General features: G+C 39.4%; 1 protein-coding gene across 2 annotated transcripts in view; it reads left to right on the forward strand.

Moving 5' to 3' along the window:
• Positions 1 to 22,792, forward strand: part of TAFA4 (TAFA chemokine like family member 4) — a 171,002-nt gene extending 148,210 nt beyond the window's left edge. Inside the window, exons 4-6 of one of the 2 annotated variants that reach the window (XM_025989826.2) lie at positions 2,759 to 2,914; positions 12,730 to 12,854; positions 21,402 to 22,792. In XM_025989826.2, the coding sequence (XP_025845611.1) occupies positions 2,759 to 2,914; positions 12,730 to 12,854; positions 21,402 to 21,413 (293 nt within the window). In that variant the 3' untranslated portion in view covers positions 21,414 to 22,792. The remainder of the gene's footprint in view (positions 1 to 2,758; positions 2,915 to 12,729; positions 12,855 to 21,401) is intronic. The other variant, XM_072720496.1, reaches the window with a different exon arrangement.
• Positions 22,793 to 27,066: the final 4,274 nt, after the last annotated feature.

Consider the following 27,066-nt stretch of genomic DNA (forward strand, 5'->3'; position numbering starts at 1 on the left):
AGCTCTCACCAGGAACTCAATTGGCTGGCACCTTGATCTGCTGTTTAAGCTGCCCAGCCTGTGGTCCTTCATTGTGGCCACTGGGCAAACTGTGACAGTGGCCAACAGGGAGGGGAAGGTGCTGTTGGAGGACTGAGGATGAATTCACTGTGGCCCTCTCCTCCATGGCTAGTCATTTAGGGGACGTTTGACCTGAAGGTGCTCACCTACAACTGTAAACCAGAGACATGGTCTCCTGCTGAACTCTTCCCAGTCCTCGTCGCTCTGCTTACTCAGCACCAAATGCCTGTATTACTTTCCCAACATTGTAATTACAATTCATTTTTATTTAGTTTTTACAACTATATGCAACTACCTATGGGAAATCAGCACTCTGTGTACATTTATTTAGGGTTATAGTTCTAATCACTTTATGCTTTCTTCTGTAGGAGATTGAAAACTTTCTCTCATGACGGTGGTTTGATTCTCTGGGTACTGGTTCCCTGCTTTTATGTGTTTTCACAAATGAAACTTTGCCTTACTGTTTGTTCTTGCCAGTAATTGAATCTTGCTCCCACCCACATTTTAATACAGTATGCAAAGAAAGGGCTAGAAAATTTTCAGAATACAGAGGTGGTTTTGTGGGAGGGCTCGATTTATCGATGAAAATATTCCATAATTCAGATTTTTTAAGCTGGTTTTGTGATTTGAAGTACATGCAACAAACAACAGAAACCAAGCAAAGTATTAGCCCCTGGGAATCTTTGGGGAAACCTGTTTTAATGAGTAGATGAGATATTTATTTGTAAATAGTGTATGTGAAAATTGAGGGTGCTCAGGGGTGCTTCAAAAGGTTGTGTTTTATTTTTATTTATTTAAGATTTATTAAGATGAGAGAATTTTATTTAAGATTTTATCTTATTAAGATTTGAGAGAGAGAGAGCGAGTGCAGAGGGAGAGTGAGAGGGAGAAGCAGATTCCCTACTAGCAGGATCCTAATACTTTATGGGACCTTGAGATCCTGACCTGAGCCAAAGGCAGATGTTTAACTGACCGAGCCACACAGGTGCCCCACATTGTATTTTATTAATAATTTCTAAACATTGCCTGCACAATCTTGTTTACATAGTTTTTATCAGAGCAGAGGTAAGTCTCTTCAATCCTGATAGAGCCAGATTTGGTTTATTAGTTATCTATTGCTGTGTAACAAATTGGCCCAAACCTTATTAGAAGCTTAAAACCATCAACATATATTACTTCACACAGTTTGTCAGCATCAGAAATTTGGGAATTTCTTCGCTGGGTGGTCCTGCTTCAGGGTTGTCAGATTGCATTTCAGCAGTTGGCTGGGGTTGGAGTGTTTGAAGACTTGACCAGGGCCGTTGGACCCACTAACAGACATTCTACAAAATAACTGGCATGTATTTTTTAAAAATGTCAAGAAGGATAAAGGCTGAAAAATGCTTTCTGATTAAAGAAGGCTAAAGAAATGTGACAATGAAATACAACATGGGTCCTTGAGTTGAATCTTGAAAAAAGAGGAATAATGTCTATAAAGGACATTATTAGGACAACTGGCAAACCTGCAGATTATGTAATAGCCTTATATAATAGCATTGTATCAGTGTTAAATGTTCTGATTTTGATAATTATGTAGGAGAATGCTTTTGATCTTAGGAAATACCCACTGAAGTGTTACCAAAGGGTCAAGGGATATCATGTCTGCAAGTTACTCTTGAATGGCTCAGAAAGATACATGAAAGAGAGTGAATGACAAGACAAATAGGGTCACATGTTAACAATAGTGAATTTGGGTAAAAGATGCTATTGCTGCTGTGACAAATCACTGCAAATATAACTGCAAATATAGTGGCTTGTTTCTATAGGTCAGAAGTCTGGTACAGTTTGATTGGATTCTCTGCTCAGCATCTGACCTCTGGGTTAAAATCAAGGTGTCAGCAGGCCTGTATTCTTTTATGGAGGGCCTGGGAAAGAATCTGCTTCAACCTGTATTCATTTTGTTGGCTGAACTTGGTTTCTTGTGGTTGTAGGACTGAAGTCCCCATTTCCTTGCCTTCTGACTCCTCTATCTTTAAGCCAGCAGGGTGTTTCAAGTCCCTCTCATGTTTTGTTTTCTTTTAAGATTTTACTTATTTATTCATGAAAGACACAGAGAGAGGCAGGAACACAGGCAGAGAGAGAAGCAGGCTCCTTGATGTAGGACTCAATCCCGGGACTCTGGGATCACTACCGGAGCCAAAGGCAGATGCTCAACCACTGAGTCACCCAGGTGCCTGTCCTCCCCACCCCCATGTTTTCAATCTGACTTTCCCTTCTGCTCCATTTCTCTGCTTTTAAGAGCTCATGTGAGCACATTAGCTCGATCTGGACAATCCAGGATAATTTCATTTTCTTAAAATTAACCAGTTAGTGATTTAAATTATATCCACAAAATCTCTTTTGCCATATAAGTCACATAACGTAGCTGTGGGTGTGATGCCAGGGGTTAAAGGTCCTGGAGGCTGAATTTCTGTCTAACACAGGATCACAGGAATTTTTTGCACTATTCTTAACATCTTTATATACACACATACATGTGTGTGTGTGTGTGTGTGTGTGTGTGTGTGTGTGTATGAAATTACATCTAAACAAAAAGTTACAGAGATTCCTAGGCATGGTACAAGAAGCTGGAAGATGTAGTCATGGCATTGTTCACATACTTGGTAGCTTCATTTTTTCCTAACAATACTGCGTCTGTTTCTTTTCCCCTTTATCCCAGGTCACCACCAAATCAAGCAAGGGACCTGTGAGGTGGTCGCTGTGCACAGGTGCTGTAACAAGAACCGCATAGAAGAGCGGTCACAAACAGTCAAGTGCTCCTGCTTCCCAGGACAGGTTGCTGGCACAACTCGGGCTCAGCCTTCTTGTGTTGAAGGTGAGACTTTTCTGGTCAGTTTCTTTAATATTGCAAAAGTACCTCAAACTACCAAGAACCTCCTTGCTTTACTGTCTTTGCAACTCAAAGAAAACTAGGCTGCTTCTGGGTTAGTGTTGTTCCAAAAGCGAACATCATTGTAACTCCGCGCACTGCTTAGTGAATAAGGTAAGTTATTAATGATATTTCTCAAGGGGTCCCAATGGGGAGTTCTATTACTAGACAATCAGGAAGATATGCTTTGATTCTTTTTTTTTTTTTTTTCTTCCCCGGCTGTCTCTCCAAAACTTATCCATCAAAGCAGTTGCTTCCCTAGATACACTTTTCCTCCCTGATTTCAAGCTCTCAGCTCAAAAGCGATTAGCTGCTTATTTTTCTCACCTTTTTTAAGGTTACAGATTAATATTCTCTTTATATCTAATTTGCTATTTTAGCAAGCATTTATAAAACATCTTCTTTGGAGCAATTTCCCTGAGAATAGTTTGGGGATCACATGCCATTTATTTGTGGTCTCCAAAACCCCAAGCCGAGTACTGTGCCAAAGGATTTTTTTTTTAAATGAATGAATGTTGATGGGTTGTAGGTAGAGGCCTGAGATGGATTCCTTTTGATGCCCTTGGCTTCTTCTAGCACACACCTTGTTAGAAATAAGTTATCAATCCCCAGGGGAACGGGTACATGAGGTTAAGCCCTGTAGCAGTTTCTCTACAGTGGCATGAAAACTCCTGAAAATGAATGCTCCCAGTCTTATTTGATGCATGTCTCAAGGTCAGCCGTTAAAATACACATATACATTTTTAACTCCAGAATTGCACAATCAAGAATAATAATCGACTGACCCATATCCCGCCTCCCTAATCAAACACAGGCACAAATTTATGGTCTGATGGTCACTAGTTAAAGCTGGAAAGTGAATATGGCCAACTTACCATTTATACTTCCTCACAGAAACCCTGGGGGCCAAATGCATTGCCGAATTCAGATTTTTTAAAGGTAGCCTAGTATGTACAGCATCTATTCCCTAACAAACCTAATGTCTTTTCCAATTGTATGCTATTGTCACAGATGCTAGTATTCCTATAGTGAAATATGTAGAATATTCTTGCAGAATGAGATAGGGCAAGGTGAAGAAGCTCATGTTAATTCAAATCAGGTTTTGCACCCATCGTATAGAACTCCCGTCCATTTTCTGAGCATTTGGGATTTGGGTATAACAGATAAGGATTGTGGATCTATAAAAGAAGATGAACATCTTTAACATTTGAAAAAAAAAGATATTTAAAAGAAATTTGCTAAGTTCCTATCTTTCCCACTTAGACAGTTCAGCATGTTTATTTTCTCCATCAACTGAATCCAAACTGTACCTATTTTGCCTCCTTGGTCTGTCTCAAGATTCTCTGTGCCACGGCCACCTGCTGTCTAGGGGCTCACATTACATTTTGCCAACCTTACTACTCCTGTCTCTCATTTTCTACCCTGCAGCCTTCTACAAAAGCAGAACTCATCATGACACTCTCGTATTTAAAAACCACACTTCAGTGACTTCCCACTGTCTTTAAAATAAAATCCAAATTCTTTACCATGGCTTATTAAGCTTTGCATAGTCTGACTCTGTCTCCCTCCTCTTTCAGCTACACTCCCGACGTCCAAGTGGGCTCCTTTATGTTCCCTTTTATCTCTGCACTTCTCCTATGTCCTTTGCCTGAATCATTGCCTTCTTCCCCACAACACACATTTTGTCTACTTGATTGCAACTTTCCTTCCATAGCTGCTGTATGCTCATGTATCTCCCTGTACTTCCAGGTCATGGCATGTATCCCATTCTGTTTTAAGATCTTTTTGAGTGTGTGCCTTCCCATTAGTCTGGAGGTTGCTTGAGGATGGGAACTAGATCTCTCATTTCTCTTAATGCCCCACCCTTCCTTCCTCCCTCGCATTGGCTGGTGCATGAATGACTTTGAGCGTGGTAGAGAACCGATTCGTATTCAGTAATCACAGATTGTTTTCAAATTAGTGGTAACAACTGTGTTTCCTTGCTCTATAGATTTTAAACTTCTTCAAGAACTTATGAATTATGACATACTGTATCCAGCATCAAATCTTTAGATCTAAAAAGTCTTACACATTTATCTCAGAGCACTTCTTTCGGTATCTGGAAAGCATAGAGATGGCATGACAATTATATTTAGTATCTTTCTCTTAGTAAAGAAGATATTAATACCTTACTCTTCTGTAGCTTGTTTTTAATTTTTGTATACATTTATTATATGGGCCAAATCCCCTTTGTGCACCACTGTCAGAATAACTACAAAAATGTCAATACTTTTTTTTTCGTATATTTGTGTATTTAAGATAGGTCTCCAGAAAATATGGCACATTTCAGTATGAATGTGTTTTACCCAAATGGTATCACATTGAATATTTCTTAATCCAACCTATCAATATTAAGTTGTGGAGATCTTCGTGTGCTAGTACATAGTGACCTATTGTTTATTTTTAATTGCTCCATACCATTCCACTGTATGGATAGGCTATAATTTGTTTAGCCATTCCTTTACTGAAGGACATTGCAGTTATGTCTGAGACAAGACAGACTCATAGGCTAACTAAATGATTTCCTCAGTGTTACAGGATCAGTAAGTGGTAGAGGTCAATAATTTGGCGTCTGAGCCGAGTCTGTGTAGTGGAAGGTTCTGTGATGATGTACATATTCTTTCTGTATATCTCTTAGCTGTGTGTTGATGCACACATGTCCAGTATGATTGGTAACCACTAAGCACGTGGCTATTGAGCATTGGAGGTGTGACTGGCATGCATTTAGATTTAAGTGGGAACCTGTGACTAAGCTTCCCTGTTGGACAGTGCAGGATCAGCTTCCTATATGTATGTAACTTATGAGTACTACATTTGCAGCCAGAGAATACCCAAACTCTGAAGGATAGGATTGTGATTGTATCTTAATAATTGTATTCCCTGCACTTAGCCTGGCAAACAGTAGGTGTCTAATAAATGTTTATTGGGCCGAAGTCACAGAGGAGGTCTAGGAAGTTGTAGTTTATTTATTTATTTATTTATTTATTTATTTATTTTTTATTTTTTATTTTTCTTTATTTATGATAGTCACACAGAGAGAGAGGGAGAGAGGCAGAGATACAGGCAGAGGGAGAAGCAGGCTCCATGCACCGGGAACCCGACGTGGGATTCGATCCCGGGTCTCCAGGATCGCGCCCTGGGCCAAAGGCAGGCGCCAAACCACTGCGCCACCCAGGGATCCCTAGGAAGTTGTAGTTTAGACTCTAGTTATGATGTGTGCTTTCCTATCCCACTGATCTTCTATTCCTTATCTGAATGTTTCCATTAGGGCTTTTTAGCTTTATCCCATAATAATCTTTATCCCACAATAATTATGCAGTATCATGCTGCTAGTTGGTTTATGGAAAGACCTAGTCTCTCCTGCTATGTTCCTGTTATCTTATTTGTCAATAAGAATGTGGAGAGGATCTAAAATATAAAATTCACTTAAATTTACATTTAAATTAAAACAAAGGCAAGAAGACATTGGAGCAGGGCACTAATTAATGTTAGCACAGAAAGTGGCATATACTTATGCATTTCTGCTAATCCACAGCAGAGATGCTTATCTAGTGTTTTCATTGCTTTTCTATAAAAATCATAGTTTTTATTAGTTAAAAAGGGAGAAAAATCAGCTGTTTTTTTTGTTTTGTTTTTCGTTATAATTAACTTATAAAATCTTCTTGTGGAGTACAGCCACATTTCAATACTACATTTTGGATTTGGGAGGAGGGGCGGGGAATTACTTGATTAAAGCCATGGTTACTAGGGTCCTAAAACAGACAACTGTGTAGCTGGTAACCATGTTCCCTTTCGAATCTTCGACTGGTATAGATACAAGGCTGTTTAATGACATGAGCTGTATTCTACACATTTATCAAAATACTACTCTTCAGAGATAATGCTGAATGGTTTATGATAAAAGGAGATAAATGTGTAGTACGACAAGGCTTCATTTATTTTGTTAGAGTGACTGCTTTCTAACTATTGGGTTTAAAAAAGGCTGATAAAGGCTGAGGAATGGGAGGCAGCTGCTTTTTGAAACCATTTGTTTTCTTTTGATGATGGTTGAATTTGTTTTCTGAGATGTTGGAAGCCACTTGGTTAGGGTTGATGGTTCCTGTGTGTACTGCAGACAGCTTACGTGGTTTCACAGGCCGTGTGATGAGGTAGGGAGTCTGTCTTCAAGATGCAGCTTTACAAAGTTGTATAATTGGGTATGTTCTCTGTGCCACTTAAAAGAACAAGCGGTTTTTTGAGCTTTTCCCTGTGGTGGTCGGGTGAATGACAGAAAGATGTACTTTACCAAAGCACTGGGGGAGATGAAAGGACAGGCACCTTTTGCATATGTTGGTTCATTGAGTTTTAATTCAGTGCATTGTGCCTGGAATGTTGTAGATGCTGGGGAATAGGATGCTAATTAGCCTCAGGTCCTACTTTCCAAAAAAGAACTCTAGGAAATGAAGGTACAGGAAGAGAGAGCAGAGAAGAGGTCAGGGATGATATCCTATGAGAACCATTGGGTCTGGTTTTACCAGGCAGGAGGGAACCAAGTGGTAGTCGGGTAAAGCGTGTGAGAATGAGTGGGGGCAACTGTGGGAATTAGAAATGTCTCGGTCGGGATCTGAAGTGGTCGAAGATGAGGCTGGAGACTCCTCCAGAGCCTTCACTGTTAGAAATTTTCCATCAGCTCAAACTTGAGGATGTAATTCCTGCATTCTGGGAGAGTGGATGAAAGAGAATATGCCAGTAAGAAAGGGTATTAAGTGAGCAAAGGTCTTATCAAATACCCTACAATTGCTGAAAAGGAAAAATGTGATCTCTGAATTTGACAGGTCAGGTAGGTTGTCAGCATAGGCTTCTGGGTGAGCCGTGGAGTAGCCAGGATTTGTGTGTGGGAGCGAGAGTAGTGAGACTGAGCCAGAGAAAACGAGATTCAGAGAGAGAATATGCAAATTTTTGACTTGTAGGATTGCCCACAGTGCAGGCTCCAGGAGGGCATATAAGGAATAGAGCTGGCATTGTGTTTACTCTGTAGTAAGGATTACGAGGTCTGCTGAACTAGCTCAGCCTCTCATTTTGGGCTGAGTATATCTCCATGACCATAGATCAATGTTTCTTACCCAGGGGTGATTTGGGCCACTCTGAGGGACATTTGATGATGTCTGGAGCCATTTCGGGTTGTTATATTGGGGGAGGGGGTGCTACTGGCATCTCGTGGCTAGAGGCCTGGGATGCTGGTCACTGTATTAGAGTGTGCAGTATATACATCAGGAATTAGCAAGCCTCTAATGTGCTAAGGTCAAGAAACTCTGATTTTCAGGTAGGTCAGGGCCTGACAGGGTTATATTTCTGTGAGCTCACACTGTGTGGAGAAGACAAACCTAGATCACAGAAGATCATTCTGTACATATCTATCCACAGGCTCACTCAGTACTCTGTATACTTTGTGGAAATAACAATACCTTGTTATGTGTGAAGTGTGTGAACAAGTAAGAATCCTTTAGCAAAAAATCATGTTCTCGGGACTGCTTTCTTCCATGTTACCTGGGTCAGGGTGGAATGGCTTCTTTTCTTGAAATCACAAAATATAAATTAGCAGGTCTTTTCCCCTGCCTATATTTAAAGTTAACATTAAAGAAAGGTTTATTAACTTTAAGCCATTTGTTAATTTGCAAAGAGCATCTTGAAATAACGTTAAGAGCAAAACAGCTAAAGTATATTAAAATCTCAGAGCATATTTTTGTGATTGTTTCCATTTTTAAGACAGTATATATATTCTAGGAAGATGTGTTCTTCATCTTTCTGTCTGTAGTTTCAGTGTAAAAATACACTTTTCTTTAGAAAAGCCTTAACTCTGTAAATGCAACTAAACTGAATCAAAAAATGAAAGACCAGCTCCCAAGAAGTGAGCCTGTTTATTTGTTAGTCTTACTCGAAAGTGGGTTTATAGAAATAGCTATATGAATACACATTGTGTTTTATTTCATGGAGTAATATTTAATTGGGACAAGGGATAGAAAAAAAAATCTCCATCTATTTTATACAACAGAGAGAACAGAAAATGCACCAGGAACAAGATAGCTAATTGGTCCCATTACATTTTCACCTAGAAAACAACATTACAGAAAACACAAGTCACTACCATAAAACCAGAGCTTCACTATTTTTTTTTCCCTTCCTTTCTGCATAAAACTAGAAATTCATTACAGGTTGGCAGCTTGAAGATAGGGATGTTTTGTATTTTCCCAAGTCAGAAAGGCATGAGGCTTTCTAAAGAATTTTTATTTTAAAAATAGAAGTGACAAGACACTTTCTCATCTCATGTATATTATGGTATTTTGTAACAGGATAAAATAGATACCTCCTACAAACTTATTTTCCTATGGAGACAAGGCTCAGTTAAGTGGGCAGATGTTCTCAAGAGTTATTTTAATGAAATCCTACTTCTGGGTCCTTTGTCTCAGCTCAAAGCCTAGCTCAGTAGGTACTCGAAGCTTGAACTCCGGGGCTATTTAATCACCTTATGCACTGGTGGGTGAAACCCTCGATTGGTTCTCACCTTCTCACCTTAGCTGCAAGGTCCTTAGTCAGTCTTTAATGCATAAAGGAATTTGAAACTTTTATTGTGGCTACTATGGTGGCTCTCATTAAGACTTTCTTTTCTGATAGAACATTTGCTGTTAAGTAAGTAAGTTTCTAACACTTGGAGAGACCTTCTTTCCAGTGTCATTCTTCACTAGATATGAAAAATGATTTTTTTTTGGCAAATAGAAATATTTTACATTTCAGGGCAGGTTACTGTTTTAAGGAACCTATAATATCTGTCTTCAGAAGAATCACTCCATATTTCCCAGTTAAATGAAAGAAAAATGATAATTTCACAAGAGCTTGATCATACGTGCTTTCTTCTTTTACTTAAATAAATTTAAAGCCTTAAACAAAATACTGTGAAAACATTTTATTTTTCTGTAGTTAAGAATTGGCATAGTTTTCTGTGAGAAATGCCTGAATCCATCTTTTTCCCCCCTCAAGCTCCTTTTTCGAGATTTGGCATCAGAATTATCTTGGGACCCCATACTGGGGGTCCCAGAAATATCTTGGGACCCTTCCATACTGGAAGCCAGTAAGGACTTGCATTTCTCTACTGAGAAGCTGACATAGAATGAATCAGATTATTTCCTCTGTAGGGAATTTATTCCCAGATTTCTCACCTTAATATTTCAAGTGGTCTCTTTCAGACGCTTTTCTGCCCCCAACTGTGTATTATCACCTGCCAGACCAGCTGTTCTAGGCACACAGGTTCCCCTGGTTTATGGTACGCCCTTGTGCAGAAGCTTTCCATGGCTCCCTGCTGCTTGGGGAATCAAGTCTAATCTGGAGTTGGCCTTGAGAGCCCCCCGAAGCTTGCTTCTCAGATCACCTTGCTCAGCAGGGTGTCTTGTGCTGCTTTGCTGACCCCTCACTGAGCCACATGGGTCTTCCGGCTTCCAGGCAGGCCACTCCCCGTCCCAACACACCGCGCACTCACACTTCAACAGATCACTTGTCCTCTGCGCTTCTGCAGAATCTTCCATGTAGCCCCAGCCCCTGTCAGGAGTACATAGGTTCCCACTGCTGAGTGGCAGAGAATCTGCCTAAGAGAACTATTTTAAAGATAAAAAAAAAAAAAAGTATTTTAAATTCAGCTGTAACTCTGTGTAAATATAACTAAGCTCTGTCAACATTTATATAACTTTTGCAATCCTGCAGATGGAATTTTAAATCGAGGGCTGGGAACCATCTCTTATTTGTCTTTATATCTACTTGGGATCAGCCTAAGGTATTCAGAAGATAATGAATGACTGGTCAGAACTTTGAATCTGGTCAAACTCTAAATAGCATATGTTAATCTAAACTATTATTATAAGTTGTGGTACAGTAGAAAGACTTGCAGAGACAGAGGAGGAAGTCTAGATTCTAGTACCTCCTCCCTCATTTTACTCACTCTCTTTTACAGTTGTTTTCCTTTCTGGCCATCTGCCACCCCTTCCTGATTCTGAAGGTGGTTGGGATAATTGAAAGAGGAACAGTATGTAAAAGGGCTTTAAAAATAACAAAGCTCCATACAGTTTTAAGGTGAATTTGTTTAAAATATTTGCGACTGAAAAGAATATGGCTTTCTCAGACTTCACCGCACTGTCTCCAGCCATCCACTAAAGTTCAGTGGCACTCTCTGACAAAATAAATAGCCCGTTTAGCTATATTCCTTGCTCAGTGTTGGCACCTTCTGACTTAAATAGCTTACGGTTCTTCTAGATCACAATTCTTCATTTATATACTAGTGGTTTTGATGGGACTGTAATTGGGTAGTAGCACAGTATTTGGCCAGAATCAGAAATGGTGGTTTTCATGTGGAATAGACACAATGTCTAGCCACTTCCGCTGAGAGTGAAATGGTCTGGTGCCCTAATCATGCGGTATTGCATATGCCTGGTAGGGAGAAGAGTTTTTAATGCGAGCTTGCTATGTTTCCTACTTTTGTCACTGCCTCTCTACCTCTGGTTGTTTCTACTACAGATTTCTGGTGTGAGGGAGAGAGATGAATTTAATGGCAGATGAAGGGGCTCTAGAATTAGGAAGAATGCCTCTGTCAAAGGGCCTCAGTTTTTTCTTCTCTATAAAATGCAGGAAATACATTTAGCAGGGTGCCTGACCCTCAAGAAAACAGCTATTAGGAATTCTCAAGAGTTGCTTGAAATTGAGTTTCAGACTTCCCAGGCAAGGGTATTTTGAGTCAAATCCATTGGCATATATTTTTTTTTTATACCAAAGTGCTGCTGTTTCACCAGAAAAACAGGGCCCAATGACCCTTCCCCCTTAATCCACACACCCCACCTGCAGCCTCAGATCTCTGACCTCTACCAGTCCACTGGCTGGGCTCACCATAAACAATGAATCACAATCCCTTTTGTCCTTTGTAGGAATGCCCAGCCAAGTTGATGGTTCCCTTAACTTCTCTTCATCTGCCTCCAAACCCAGAGAATTTTCTGTTTCCTCATCTTATAGGCTGGTGGCAGCAGAGATGATGGGGTAAGGAGGAAAGGGAATTCACAGGTGAGATCACAAGTCTAAAATGTGAGCCTTTGAGGGAGTGCCACGCTCTTCCACCTCATTTGGCTTCCAGTTGGTGAGTTCAAGGGTTTACTCACCACTTGGTTGGAATGGGATGGAGAGATGAACACCTCTGTGATGGAAACATTTACTACTTTTAGTCTGTGCCCTTGGCAACGAAGAGCATCAAATATAACAACTTTGCAGTGCCAGCATCCACCATTGGAGCCTACAAAATGATGACCACAACAATAGCTAACCTTTCTGACAACCTAGTGATTGGCCCCTGGTTAGCCAAGACTTTGATATGGATTAGCTTTATCCTCTTGACCTCTGTGGTGAGGTTCTGTTTTTATCCTCATTTTGTAGATAAAGAAACTGAGGCCAAGAGGAGTTAAATAACTAGTCAAAGGTCATTGAAAAAAAAAAAAGTAGCAGTGCCAAAGTCGTACCCAGGCATGCTGCAAAGCTTGGCGTCTTACTGTTTTCTGGAGTGTATGGCTGAAGCCATTCTTTAAATTTACTTACAGTGAAATAGTTCTCATTAACAATCTTTGAAGTCAATATATCGATCCGTATATGAGCTTTATGTTGTCCCTAGTTGGAGGAAGAAGTGGTATCACAAACATTATTTGGCCTTTGTTTTACAGCTTCCATCGTGATTCAGAAATGGTGGTGTCACATGAATCCTTGCTTGGAAGGAGAGGATTGCAAGGTGCTGCCAGATTACTCAGGTTGGTCCTGTAGCAGTGGCAATAAAGTCAAAACTACAAAGGCAAGTATAGACAAACACAATTCTCCCTTACAACCTCCACAGATGATTACCTAAGCGGGGTTCCCTCTTCATTGTATCCCGGCACCACGACGTTATTTTCTGTCTGTAAACCTGCTCGGGCAGTGCCATGCTATTACTCTGGCCCGTTGAACAGCCCATATCCTAAGTGGCCCCTGTTATGTCCGATTTTGCAGAGCGGCGTGGTCTGGGGGGATGCACCTGTGGTTTTAGGCAGGGCACCTAGTGCATCGCAGCTCCTTCGAGGGCCCAATTTCAAATTAAGGGCTCAGCGTCAACAGGCCAGCGTGTCGAAACAGATGCCACACGCAGAGGATTCGCTGAAGGAGGCATGCTCCCTTCCTGTGAGGAGTTTTAGTAGTTGGGGTCCCAATTCAGAGTCGTCCAAAGTCAGGAGTTGCCTCCCCCAGAGATCTTCTGTCCAGGTCTCCCGGGCTCAGAAGGACACCTCTGTCCTTCTGGTTCTTGAGCCAGAAATCTCTCTTCCTTACCTCCCCACGTCCAGTCTATTACTGCGTTTTGGGATTGTCCTTCCCAACTCCCTTCTTGAGCCCTGTGTCAGCATCCTGACGCCAGGGGGCCCATCCCCACTGGGTCTCCCCTGGAGGACTAAGTGGCTGCCTCACATTCACCATGGCCCTCTTCAGGCCATTCTCCACACGCTGACCACAATCACTTTTGTGAAATGGAGATCTTCTAACCAAGTTTATCTTGCTCCACTAGCTTTGCCTATCTGGCTCTTTATAAATAACCAGGCAAGTCACCTCCCTTCATTCTTTTTTTTCCCCCCCCTGTTTCAGCCTTCTCTTGGTACCTCTTCCCATGTGCCTTAGTGGTTGCCAAGAAAGGTGTTCTTCATGGAATGGGCCTCCCTCCTTTCTTTCCTCTGGAGCCATTATGTCTTTGGAGTCCTTCACCGAGTGGATTCAGGTCTCCTGTATCTTTGAGCATTTACTCTGCTTCTGCTTTACACAGAAGGGTGTCCTGAGGTGCTTCGTATCCTAAGCTTTCTCCCTGGGAAGAGGCCTGTGAAGTCAGGGACCATGTTTGCAGTGACTTTGATAGACTCAGTAACTTTCAAATGGAAAGTAATAAACAATGTCATTATAATATAATAAAAAATTACATGTAGAACAAATGAGAACATTTTATAAAAAACTGCAAATATAAATTTGAGCTGACCTCAAATTTGTCAGTGGTAGAGTAAGTCAGCTAATTCCTTAGCTAGTTAGAAATCATAATTTCAAACTCAAAACTATTTCACATTAGTTGTAAACTTTTTGTAAGTAATATAAAGATGACTAGGATTAATGACCTGATGAAGAATATCTCATTTTATTGTGCTTTGTACAGGCTATTTTTTTTTTTAATAACCTGAAGGTTTGTGGCAACCTGAGTCCAGCAAGTCTATTGGCATCATTTGCATTGGCTTACTTAGTGTCTCTGTGTCACATTTTGGTAATTTTTGGAATATTTAAAACCTTTTTAATTATTTGTTAATGGTTATCAGTGATGTTTAGGGTACTGTTATAATTTTAGTGTGCCAGCCCTGTAAGAAAGCAAAGTCTGCAAATGTATGTGTTCTGTTCCCCTGCCTCTCTTCCTCTCCTTAGGCCTCCTTATTCCCCAAGACAACAACAATATTGAAATTAGGCCAGTTAATAAACCTACTTGGCCCTCTAAGTGTTCCAGGGAAAGGAAGAATCACGTTTCTCACTTTAAGTCAAAAGCTAGAAATGATTAAGCTTAGTCAGGATGCCTTGTCAAAAGTCAAGGTAGACCAAATCCTGGCCTCTTGCACCAAATGATTAACCAAGCTGTGAATACAAAGGAAGAACCCATGAAGGAAATTTTAAAAAGCACACCTGTGAGCACACAAATATAAGAAAGGGAGACAGCATTAAAGCCCATATGGAGAAAGTTTTAGTGATCTGGATAAAAGATCAGTTCAGCCATAACATTCCCTTAAACTAGAACCTGATCCTGCACATGGCCCTAATTCTTTTCTCAAAAGAAAAGTTTGAATTTAGCAGATATTGGTTCATGGGGTTTAACAGAGAAGTTATGCCCATAAAGTGCAAGTGCTGATACGGAAACTGCAGCAGGTTATCTAGAAGTTCTAGCTAAGATAAAGAAGTTGGTTACTCCAAACAGCAGATTTTCATTTTAGACAAAACAGCCTTCTATTGGAAGAAGACACCCTCCGTGACTTTCATAGGTAGAGAGAAGTCAGTGTCTGGCATCAAAGCTTCAAAGGCTGACTCTTGTAGGGGCTCATGCACCTGTTGGTCTTAGGCTGCAGACAGTGCTCATTCGGAAATCCTAGAGTCCTTAAGAATTAGACTAAATCTACTCTGTCTCTAGAAATGCAACAAACAAAGCCTAGATGACAATATATCTGATTACAACTTGGTTTACTGAATATTTAAGACCCACTGTTGAGTTACTGCTTGTAAAGGGAGTCCTTTCAAAATATCACCACCCAGTGACAATGCACCTAGTCACCCAAGGGCTCTGATGGAGACAAATGTTGATTAACGTTTTTATGCCTGCTAACATGATTCCTTGATCCATGGGCTGCAGAATGGATGTCATTTTGACTTTCAATTCTTATTATTTAAATAGTGCATTTTGTAAGGCTATAGCTGTCATGGAGATAATGATCCCTGTGATGGATCTGGGCATTCTAGATACCATTAAGAACAAGGGGAAGAGGTCAAAGCTAATAGGAATTTGGAAGAAGTTGTTTTCAATACTTAAGGATAACTCTGAGGGGTTCAAGGCTTCAGTGGAGGAAGTAACTGGAGATGTGGTGGAAATAACAGAACTAGAATTAGAAGCGGAACCTGAACATGGCACTGAATGTCTACACTCACATGCGAAACCATAATAGATGAGGAGGTGCTTCTCATGGATGAGCAAAGAAAGTGGTTTCTTGAGATGGCATTTACTCTAGGTTGCAGATGCTATGAAGATCATTGACATGACAACCAATGATTTAGAATATTCCATCAACCTAGTTGATAAGCAGCAGCAGGATTGGAGAGGATTGCCTCCCACTTTGAAAGAAGTTCTGTGAGGAAAATGCTATCAACAGCATGGCATGCTAGAGAGAAATTGTTCATGAAAGCAAGAGTCAGTCAGTTTGGCAGGCTAGATGGTCTTGTTAGAAGAAATTGCCACAGCCACCCCAGCCTGCAGCAACTGCCATCCTGATCAGCCAGCAGCTGTCAACATCGAGGCAAGACCCTCTACCAGGAAAAAGATGATGACGGGCTGGAAGCTCAGGTGATGGCTAGCTTTTTTTTTTTTTAAAAAACAAGGTATTTTTTAAGATAAAGTATTTTTAAATAAGGACACATACATTGGTTTTTTTGTTTTGTTTTCTAGACAAAATGCTATTGAACATTTAACAGACTACAGTGCAGTGTAAACATTACTATTATATGTACTGGGAAACGATTGAACATTTAACAGACTACAGTACAGTGTAAACATTACTATTATATGTACTGGGAAACGAAGAATTAATTTGGCGTGCTTTATTGTGATATTCATTTTATTGTGATATTTGCTTTATGGCATTACTTGCTTTACCAGGGTGGTCTGGACCCAAACCTCCAGAATCTCTAAGGTGTGCCTACTGTATGCTTTTATACCCAGAGCACTGGAAGCTTGTGGAGTTCCTCCTTTGTTCATGGAGGAAGGAGGTTAACACTACCATCATTTCTATGAGCTCTGCTTCTAAGCTACTCCAAATTAACTTCCAATCTGTGTAAACCCAAGTGTGCTTGCTAAGCAAACTCTGCTTTAAAGTAATTCTACTCTCCTTTCCCTATTGGCCCCTTTCAGCCTTTTTCCCCCCATCTCCTTCCTGAATAAAAATCTTGGAGCTGCCAATGAACTGGGGTCCTACATCCATTAATGATAAAAATTTCCTTTTATCCAATTTCTTGTAGACTAAGAAATAACATTTGGAAGATTATACTTGTATTGATTGTTAGATATAAATATAAAACAAGACCATGAACACAAGCCAACTGTGTTCCGGAAAAGAATGTGTCTAAGTAGTCTCTTGCTGGAGCAGCTCCCTCTCTATTTATGTGCAGTAACGAAGAGCATTTGCAGGAAGCAAACCTTTAGGGGCATTTCGGCTCTGTGTGCTGGGAATATAAGTTTGCTCTAGCTAAATCCTCAACGGTAGTGACATTTCATTTGGCACTTCTAAAAGTTGTAGAAACACAATACAGTTCCCTAAGCCATAATGATACTTAGCTGTTTTTTTTTCTTTTTCTTTTCCTTTTCCTTTTTATTTTTTTTTTTTTTATGGGTGATAGGCCACTTGAGAATAATCTCAAAGTAGTAAAACTGCTTCCTTTATTAATCCAAGTCATTGTGACTTGAACTGCATAAAACATTTTATGTCTTTTATAGATCTTATGAACATAGAATAAATTCATTTGTGGAGGTGTGACTGGCTTCTGGGAAGAGCTTAGTACCCTAAGAAGCTGTGTCTTTTTCTTAAAATAGACACCAACCTTATACCACAAATGCAACAGAGGTCCTACAGAGGTAAAACCATTGCAGCCCTAGATGGGGTATTAACTATATTACAAAAGAATTTGCATTTTCCTTAAACAGTTCATTGCCAGCAACATGAAAACATGGAAAAGCTGAAAAAAAAGAAGATAATCCTGCAGTAAGCCACCTATGTCAGAATTTTATTTTCCATTTAAATGCAAATATGAAAAGAGTGAGCAGTCGAGATATTAACAGACATAGATGAAGATATGTCAATGAGGGGAGACCATTTCCTAGCCAGTCCTCCTGTCTTTCCCAGTTTTGAAAAGGTGGCCATAAGTTTAGTCTGCCTCTACAGTTTTTAGTGTCCCCAGAGAGTATTCAGCTACTAGTTGTCATGGAGAATTAGAACTCTCTGTCATCCTGGCTCAGTTTTCCTTTACATTTGAGTAGTTCATATTAAAGCTCCTCACAACTGCACAGTGTTGTTTAGGACCAAAGTGAACCATTGGCTGGGGCTGCTTTTTTTTTCAGAAGTGGAAGTAAATCATATTGAATTTCAAGAAGTTATTTTTCCAATATCTAAGGGTGAAGAGCTATGTCTTTAGAGCATCCAGGGGACATTTTTAGTTGCCACAGGGTGGGGATGGCGGGGAGTTATACAGGCATCTTGGGGTAGAGGCCAGACACGCTGCTAAAAATCTTAAAATGCACAGGAGGGCCCCCCTTAGCAAAGAATTGTCTGTATCCAAATGTAAATAATTTTGAAGCTGAAAAAATCTGCTTTAGAGAATTTTTATTTAAGTAACTTTTTGTAAGAATTCTACTTGATTCTTTTCATGTGGTTCCTCAAAGTTTCCATTTAATATCTACATGTTCCCAATATTTCATATTAGAAAATAGAGATAGGAGTTAGTTTAAACAACAGGTTTTCTCTGCAACACACCTCACCTTCAAGATCTAAGATGACCCAGTCCTTATGGTATCTGCCTTAGATCACCCCCTAACTGGTAAGATCACCCCCTAACTGGTAACTTGCCCTCTGTTTCTTAGGCTACCCCTATGGATCATCCTCATTCTCTTTTGCCCCAATATTACTAGTAATGGTAACAGTGGCCACAGGAAACTTATCATGGGAACTGGTACCCACTGTTTTGAGCACTACCCCTAGGATATTCTGGTATAGTAAGACTGGGGTGGGGCTTAGCAAACCATTCTCAAAAAATTGTTCTTATGTTGATTCTCGTTTAACCAGGTTCTGCATCTTCTCTGTTCTTGTATTTATACTGTTCTCTGTGTTTCCAGGGTAATTTCCCTGTCCAGGTTTCTCCTTGGTGAGAGACCACCATGGATTCTCATGGGTAACAGAGTATAAGCACCTGGAGATGAGCCATCAGTGTGACTCACCCAGTAGACCATGTATTTTATTTCCATATCCTACTGCTGCCTTCTTCATCTGTTCCCTTTTTAAAAATTCTAGTTATCTTTTAAGGTCCACCTGAGATGTATCCTTTACCCAGAAGTCTTGTCTTTCATAATCCCTAGAGCCAGAGCTTGAAATACTCAGAGTACCCTGTCATGTGAGAGTGGAGCTAGTATTGGCAGGTTAGAAACCTGTGTCCACCAAATTCCAAAGTGACATTGACCCTTCCATATACAATTAGCAAAATGAAAACTTGGCAGTAAAACAAGTCCTAAAGAATCTTATTATTCAACTTTAATATAGATTAAGTCCAAAATGAGCTGGGCGTGTGAAGTAAGCTGCCTTAAATAAAATGCTATTGACAATGACATCCTTGATACAGGTTGGTACTTGGCTCTGAACACTGTGGATGCATGATAGACCCAGAAAGAGCGAGTGGGACAAGAGCCACCCTCTCCTGAGTGTTAACCACATGGCAAGCCCTGGACCATGCCATCACATGTCACGTACTCCTTACCCAACTGAGGGGGGCAGGTGTTAATTTAATACTTAGCGGCTGAAGAAACTGAGGCAGTGATAGTCCTCCCCAGCTCAGAAAATTACCAATTCTATCATCTGGGTATTTAAGATCAAGAGTTTGAATCCTCATCCTCTCATGTCCTTTGTCCTGTTTCTCACAAGTCCTTTTGACTACACCTTTTATCACTTCTACCAAAATAATCCTGTTAAGTTGACAGTCTGGAATGCATCCCTGGTCTCATCTTTGTGTTTCAGGTGGGAAAAGGCCAAAGTTGTTCTTCCAAGTAGTCAGGGTTCCCTTGCATCCTTTAAGCATCTCCTCATCTGACAATCCTCTAGAAATCAGTTGAGTTCTATCCTTCTGGCCCTCATATATATTTTTTCCATACCACCTATCACTTCTGGCATGTTTCTTTCCCTGTTGGTCCAGCTCTTTCTTCTACAATAGGAGTCCCCAAGCTGTCGCTTGCAAGCCAAATCCAACCCTTGGCCTGTATTTTGTGATCTGTGAGCTAAAAATGGGCTATCCATTTTAAACATTCAAAAAGAAAAAAAAGTTTCATAACATGAAAATTACACGAAATCCCAATTTCATTATCTACACCAGAGTCTTATTGGAATGAAACAATGCCCATTAGTTTACATGCTGCATTGTTTATGCCCCTCTTATGTTAAAAAGGCTGAGTTAAGTAGTGTGGCAGTGACTGTATGGCCTGCAAAGCTGAACATATCTGGTCCTTGACCTAGAATAGGGCTAGTTTACTTGTTCTATAAACCTCATGAGAACAGGGTTTTTGTTGTGTTTGCCATAGCATTCCCAGTACAAACAGAAGAGCAACCAACTATATTGTAGAATATATAAAATAAAGGCTATATGTTGGGGATCCCTGGGTGGCTCAGTGGTTTAGTGCCTGCCTTCAGCTCAGGGCGTGATCCTGGAGTCCCGGGATCGAGTCCTGCATCAGGCTTCTAGCATGGAGCCTGCTTCTCCCTCTGCCTGTATTTCTGTCTCTGTGTCTGTCTGTCTGTCTCTCTCTCTCAATCTGTGTCTTTCATGAATGAATAAATTAAAAAAATCTTTAAAAAAAAGTCTACATGTCAATTAATAGCAAATCTGAGGTTTGAATAAATACTTGATTGGGTCTTAAGGCCAGCAGTAATGACTATGTCATCAAGTATTTTTATGTTGTAGATATGTTAAAGTCTTAAGCTTTGGATTTTTTTCCCCCTCTAGAGTGTATACAGATTATCTAACCTATAAAATACCTTACACCCTACATGACCAAATAAAACTAAAGAAACTGCTACTTTATTTTCTTTTAAGTATATAAAATAGAGAAAACAATAGTAAACTTCTTAATGAATGTCTGTTTTTAGTAATTATGGCAGTTCTAAAAGAACCTATTTTTGATTTTTTGAAATTTTTAAAAATATTTATTTATTTGAGAGAGAGCATGCATTTGCATGCAAGTGAGTTGGGGTAGGGGCAGAGGGAGCAGGAAAGAGAATCTCAAGCAGACTTCGGTGAGTGAAGAGCCTGACATGGGGCTCAATCTATTGACTCTGGGATCACAACCTAAGCTGAAATCAGAGTCAGATGCTCAACTAACCAAGCCACCAGACACCCTAAAATAAAATAAAAGTTAACTGCATAAAGAGTAACAAAGGTAACATTTTCTACATTTTCTATCTTGACATACACTCATCTAAATTAGCATTCTTTTGAAAAAAATTTAATGCCTTCCAGAAAGCATGCTCAGCATGCATGCATTAACTATGGGCAACAAATATACCTAATCTGATGGGCTCTTTATAGCTCTACAAAATACCAAGTTGAGGTACATAAACCATGTTGTGGAAGCCTTTGTGCATGTTTTCTTTGCAACCTGGCAGCAAGAACTGTGAAGAAGGATTTGATTTGAACAGTGATTAGGTGAGGTTGGTTACAAACTAAATGCTAAATGTTGCACAAATGACACAGGCAGGGACTTCTGAATCCAGTAGCAGAAAGAAATGTCTTTAGTGGTGATGAGATACTGACTGGTCACTTATTTAATTTGTTTTAGGTAACACGGTAGCAAAAAGAGTTGTGCTTGATCCTGGAGGAGCGCCAGGATGCAGAGGTCTCTTATTTTGGATTACTGTCCTGGCTGGTTTGTGGGAAATCGTCTTGGATTTCAGCAACATCACATTTGCCTATGTGTGAGTTAAGAAGGAGTGTCATTTACTTAACTGTCTCAGCCCTCTCCGCTTCATGATTTTATTACATTGAATTATAGCCACGGGCTGCCAACAGTTCACATCTGATCTGGATCCCAAGGACCATACCTCCAAGAAACCCTGGAGGAACAAAGCAGAGACTTCAAAATGGATCTCCACTCCGGTCTCCCATGTCTTTCTGCCTTCACAAAGGAATGTGGACAGGTTCACAAGGTCCTTATTCTGTTCCTCTTTTGAGCTTTTCCTTTAGACCTTGCATTGAAGTGGTTTGAAAGGGGGGGGGGTGTCTCAGCACCAAAACATTTTGGCAAAACTTATTTGCAGATGTAGATTAATGAACTCTAACTGGTGAAGAAAATTTATTTTATAAATATTGATGAATAGACTTACTGGGGTTACTGTGTGTGTATTTGTATTTTTTGCTTTAGAGGATTTAAATGTTTGCATTTTAAGTTCTATTGTCAGGTTAGCAGAAATAAAATAACATTTTAACTTCTGTGCACCTTTTTTCGGAGTGCTAAGGAAGTATATCTCAACTCCAATATTTTATAAACCAAAGCTTGATCATGACATATTCACAAAAGAAATAAAACCTGTTGGGATTTTTATGGCTTAGGTGTAGTCATAAAGGTAAATCATTTAAAATATAAAACAGTCTCTGTTTAGATCAAGGGTAATTTCTGAGACCCAGTTTATGTCAATTATATTAAAATATTTTGTTAACTCTTAGAAGTCTTGAAATGTATTTTTAGGGTATAAATGACTTATTCTTAACTCTTTTCTCATTTGTTAGTCATTTTATTTCTTTAAATGTAAGTAAAATCTGAATCATTTTTTTCTTGGTTTAATGATTTTGCAGCAGATGTGTGTCCATATAGTCTCAGATGCTGTCATGCAGAAATATATTACAGATGAAAAGTGACTGACCCAGATATTAAATGTATAATGTCATTAAAACACATACTACTGTAATATGGGATAGATTTTATATATTAAGAAATGCCAAAAACATCTTTTCTGCACTGTTAATTATCCCTGTCCTTTCACAATTATTGGGAGGGGGGAAATATTACTATAACCTTTATAGCAGTAACAATCACATCTACTTGATTTTAGTTTTGCAAAAGGAATGGAAATAGGTGACACCCATTTGTTGGCTTTGTTTGAATTTGATGGGATGCTTACCAGAATTATTACTGTCCTATTAGTAAGTAAAAAATTCATTCTGCTGATGGTACATACGATTTTGTGATTATTTTATTGCTTTTAAACTTCATGTTAATACCCCAGGCTTGGAAATTTTAAATGCAAATGTGTAAAATAACTTAAAAATTACATTTAATTTTGGGCATGTGAACTATATGGCAAACTTAAGACCTAAATATATAGCATTAAAGATAATTTAAAATCTAGGGGGATTTAATTTAGGGCCATGCATGATGCCACCTTTACTATAGGACCCTCTATTGTCAGAGAGTTAAAAAAATCAATTTTATGGTACATGAAAGAATGTCTCAGTCTTTTGCCTACACATCTGATCTAGTACACCAAATAAGCTCAAGTTAAAATGACACTGCTTCACCTTGAAGTACATTTCTAGGGTATAAACTACTTTTGGGGGAATAAGTGGTCCATTAGGGAAAATAGTGGGTATCACAACTGCCATTTCATCCATTATTGCTTCAAAGTATACTTTTTATCAACTTCAAAAGTTAGTCCTAAAATGGAGCTTGCTTGCAGAAGCATTTTAATGTTATCATTCCTATACCTTTCCTGTAGGGAAGTAGATAAGATAGCTTTCTATGCATTCCAGAATTTAAAGCAAAGATACCAAGAGAGTTGTGAGGACATTAGTCATGTCAGACAGCATTAAGCCCTCTAATTGTGGCACTTGTGATCAACACCAGAAGACTGTCAATTCTTATATCTTGAAACCTGATACTGCCTAACAAGGGCTGTGGACTTAGCCTGGGCTTCTCCAAAGAAACCCAGCAACCTCCTAGATCTTTTAGCTTTATTGCACATCCAGATTTGTTGATTTAAACAATATACATATGGAACTCTATTCATATGCTAAATTCAGCAAACAGTTAATGAACTTTCCCAAGACCCCCAAGTAATCTACCCTTATACACAAAAATCCATTTTTCTTTTCAACCTGTCAGGTTTTTATGAATATTCCCATTTTATAGGATCGATAGGATTTAGGACACAGTAAAATTAAACTTGCCCAAACTTACACAGTTAGTTACTACTAGAAATTGTATGATGAGGAATCATGAAAAAAGAAAAGATAAACTGTAGAATTACTTTTCCTTGAGAGCTCTTTAGATAACATATACTAATCCTGTGTCTTCGGGTGGCAGCGAGATAGGCTAGCCTTAGAATCTGGCTAGCATCTGCCCTACTTTATCAGGGTCCAGCACTTGCACTTTCTGCCACAATCTTATAATGTGCCAATATACTGATGAAAAATCTGACTGCTGACTTCTTAAAATTGGGCAAAGGAGATAGTCCCTTCAGCCTAAGAAGTCCCAGAACTCACCTCTTCCCAAAGACACACTGAATCTACAACTCAGTATAGAGTCATTCCTTCTGAAGAAGAACGGAGTGCTGATTGAATGGTTTGGTCACAACTGATGATAGAAAAGGACAAGGACAAAGGGAGACAGGGTAACAATGGGAACCCCAGCCCTGATGTGATGATCTGAACTAGGAAGGGATATCACTGAGGGGCCTATATAAATACTTGCCTGCTCTACGGCACAGCAAAGAGATAGCCATTTAAAAAGCAACTACAGTGTAAGTGAAGGAAAGCCATCTACTAACTGTAGAGCATCTGCCAAAGAGTGTGGGAACTCTTTGAACTCTCTCTGGGGTCTGAGGTGCTACCAGGTACCACTGTTTATCTAAACCTCTACCTTAATAATGCAGATGGGAACAGAGTCCAGGAACTCTAGCCAGCCTGCTAGGGCCACCTCAGCAAGCGCCATGCCCTAAACCTACATCAGCTCCAGCCATTCCACCAAGGTGACCTCAGTTCTCCCTTGGACTATGCCCAACCCAGTCATCCTGCCAGGATAGCCCTAGCACATCGCACCTCAGGACCCTGTCAGGCCTGCACCACTCCAGCCATCCTTCCAGGGTGGCAGTAAAGAGTGCACACTTTCACTTCAGCTCTAGCTATCCCTGCAGAGCAGCCTTGTAGGAGATATGCTCTGAGAACCTCAGTCCATGAATACTCCAGTTCCAACTGTCCTGCCAAAAGCTGATCTGGTTCACAGCATCCTGTGACCTTGTGGTCAATTTCTACTCCAGCTCTAGCTATTTTGCCAGGGTGACCCTAGTGCAGTACACCTCAGAACCCTCAAGGCTGCACCTGTTTCAGCTCCAGCTGGTCAGCCAAAGCCACCAGGCACATGTAATCTACAAAGAGGATGCTTCAATGCAAAGTGACTCAAGATTGAGAGAGGTAGGTGTTCCAACAAAGAAAGTAAAAAAAAAAAAAAAAGAAAAAAAAAAGAAAAAATAATGAGACCAAAGGATATGTTATGAACAAAAGAACAAGATACTACCCCACCACCACCAAATACCTAATGAAACTAATAAGTAATTTACCTGATAAGAAGTTCAAACTAATTGCCATAAAGATGCTCATACAACATATTACTCCAGAGAAAATTGGAATAATAAAGTAAAAACTTCAACAAAGAGCTTGAAAATATAAGAAAGTACCAAACAGAAGTCACAATATAACTGAACTGAAAAATATCCCAGAGGGAATCAACCACAGATTAGATGACATGGTACAGGTTGGTAATCTGGTAGAGAGAATAGTGGAAATAACCCAGCCAGAAGCCAAAAAAGAAAAAATAATCAAAAAGTGAGAATTGTTTAAGAGACTATCTAGGACAACATCGGGCATATTTACATTTGCATCAATATGGATCCCAGCAGAAGTAGAAAGAGATAAAGGGGCTAACCTGGGGAGGGAAACAGACATGTGGGTCCAGAAAACGCAATCACAAGGAGAATCCAAAGAGATCCAAACCAAGACACGTTATACTAAAATGGTGAAAATTAAGATCTTAACACGGGCATCTAGGTGGCTCAGTGGTTGAGCGTCTGCCTTTGACTCAGGTCATGATCCTGGGCTCCTGGGATTGGGTCCTGCATCAGACTCCCTGCAGGGAGGCCTCTCCCTCTGCCTGTGTCTCTGCCTCTCTCTGTGTGTCTTTCGTGAATAAATAATAAAATAAAATCTTAAAAAAAAATCAAACCCCAACAGAAGAGACTGAATGAAGAAAAGAAGAACTACAAAAACGATCAGAAAACAATGAACAACATGGCAATAAGAATATACCTTTTAATAGCTACTTTAAATGTAAATAGACTAAATGCTCCAATTAAAAGGTATGAAGCGGCAAAATGTATAAAAAATATTGTATATATAATATTTAATAAAAATATATAATACAAATATTATAACAACTAATATAAATATAACATAACTAGAAATATTTAAATATTATATAATAATATATAATATATATGCATATATATATGCTTCCTACTCCCTTCAGATCTAAAAACATCCACAGTCTCGAAGAGATGGGAAAAGGGATTCCATGCAAAGGCAAATGGAAAGAAAGCCAATATAGCAATATTTCTATCAGACAAAAGAGACTTTAGAAAAAAACTAACAGAAGACAAAGAAGGGCATTACATAATGATAAAGGAGTCAATGCAAGAAGAGATATAACATTTGTATAGTTGATGCATCCATGATAGGAACACCTAAACATAAAAAGCAAATGTTAACGGACAGAAAGGGAGAAACAGTAATACAGTAATAGTAGGAGACTTGAACACCCCACTTACATCAATGGATAGATCATCTAGACAGAATTAAGAAGGAAATATTGGCCTTCAATGATGCATTGGATCAGATAGACTTAATAGATAAATAAGAACATTCCATCCCCAGACAGCAGAAGACACATTCTACTCAAGTGTACATGGGACATTCTCCAGGACAGATTACATGTTACACCAAAAAACAACTCTCAATGAATTTAAGATTAAGATAATCTTTTCTGATCACCATCATATGAAACTAGAAATCAATTACAAGAAGAAAAATGGGGGAAAACCCTATAAACACACAGACACTAAACAACATATTACTGAACAACCAATGGGTCAATGAAGAAATCAAAGAGGAAATTAAAAAAAAATACCTTAACACTAATGAAAATGGAAATACAGCTTTCCCAACTCCAAAGGATACAGCAAAAGCAATTCTAAAAGGGAAATTCGTAGTGATAGGGGAGTACCTCAAGAAACAAGGAATATCTCAAACAATCTAACTGTATACCTAAAACAACTAGAAAAAGAGTAAACAAAGACCAAAGTTAGTACAAGGAAATAATAGTTATCAATATTAAAATAAGAGAGAGATAAAAAAAAAAAGAAAAAAAGGATCAGATCAAACATGTTCTTTGAAAAGAT

The sequence above is a fragment of the Vulpes vulpes genome, chromosome 9 (assembly GCF_048418805.1).
Source record: "Vulpes vulpes isolate BD-2025 chromosome 9, VulVul3, whole genome shotgun sequence".
Taxonomy (NCBI): Eukaryota; Metazoa; Chordata; class Mammalia; order Carnivora; family Canidae; genus Vulpes; species Vulpes vulpes.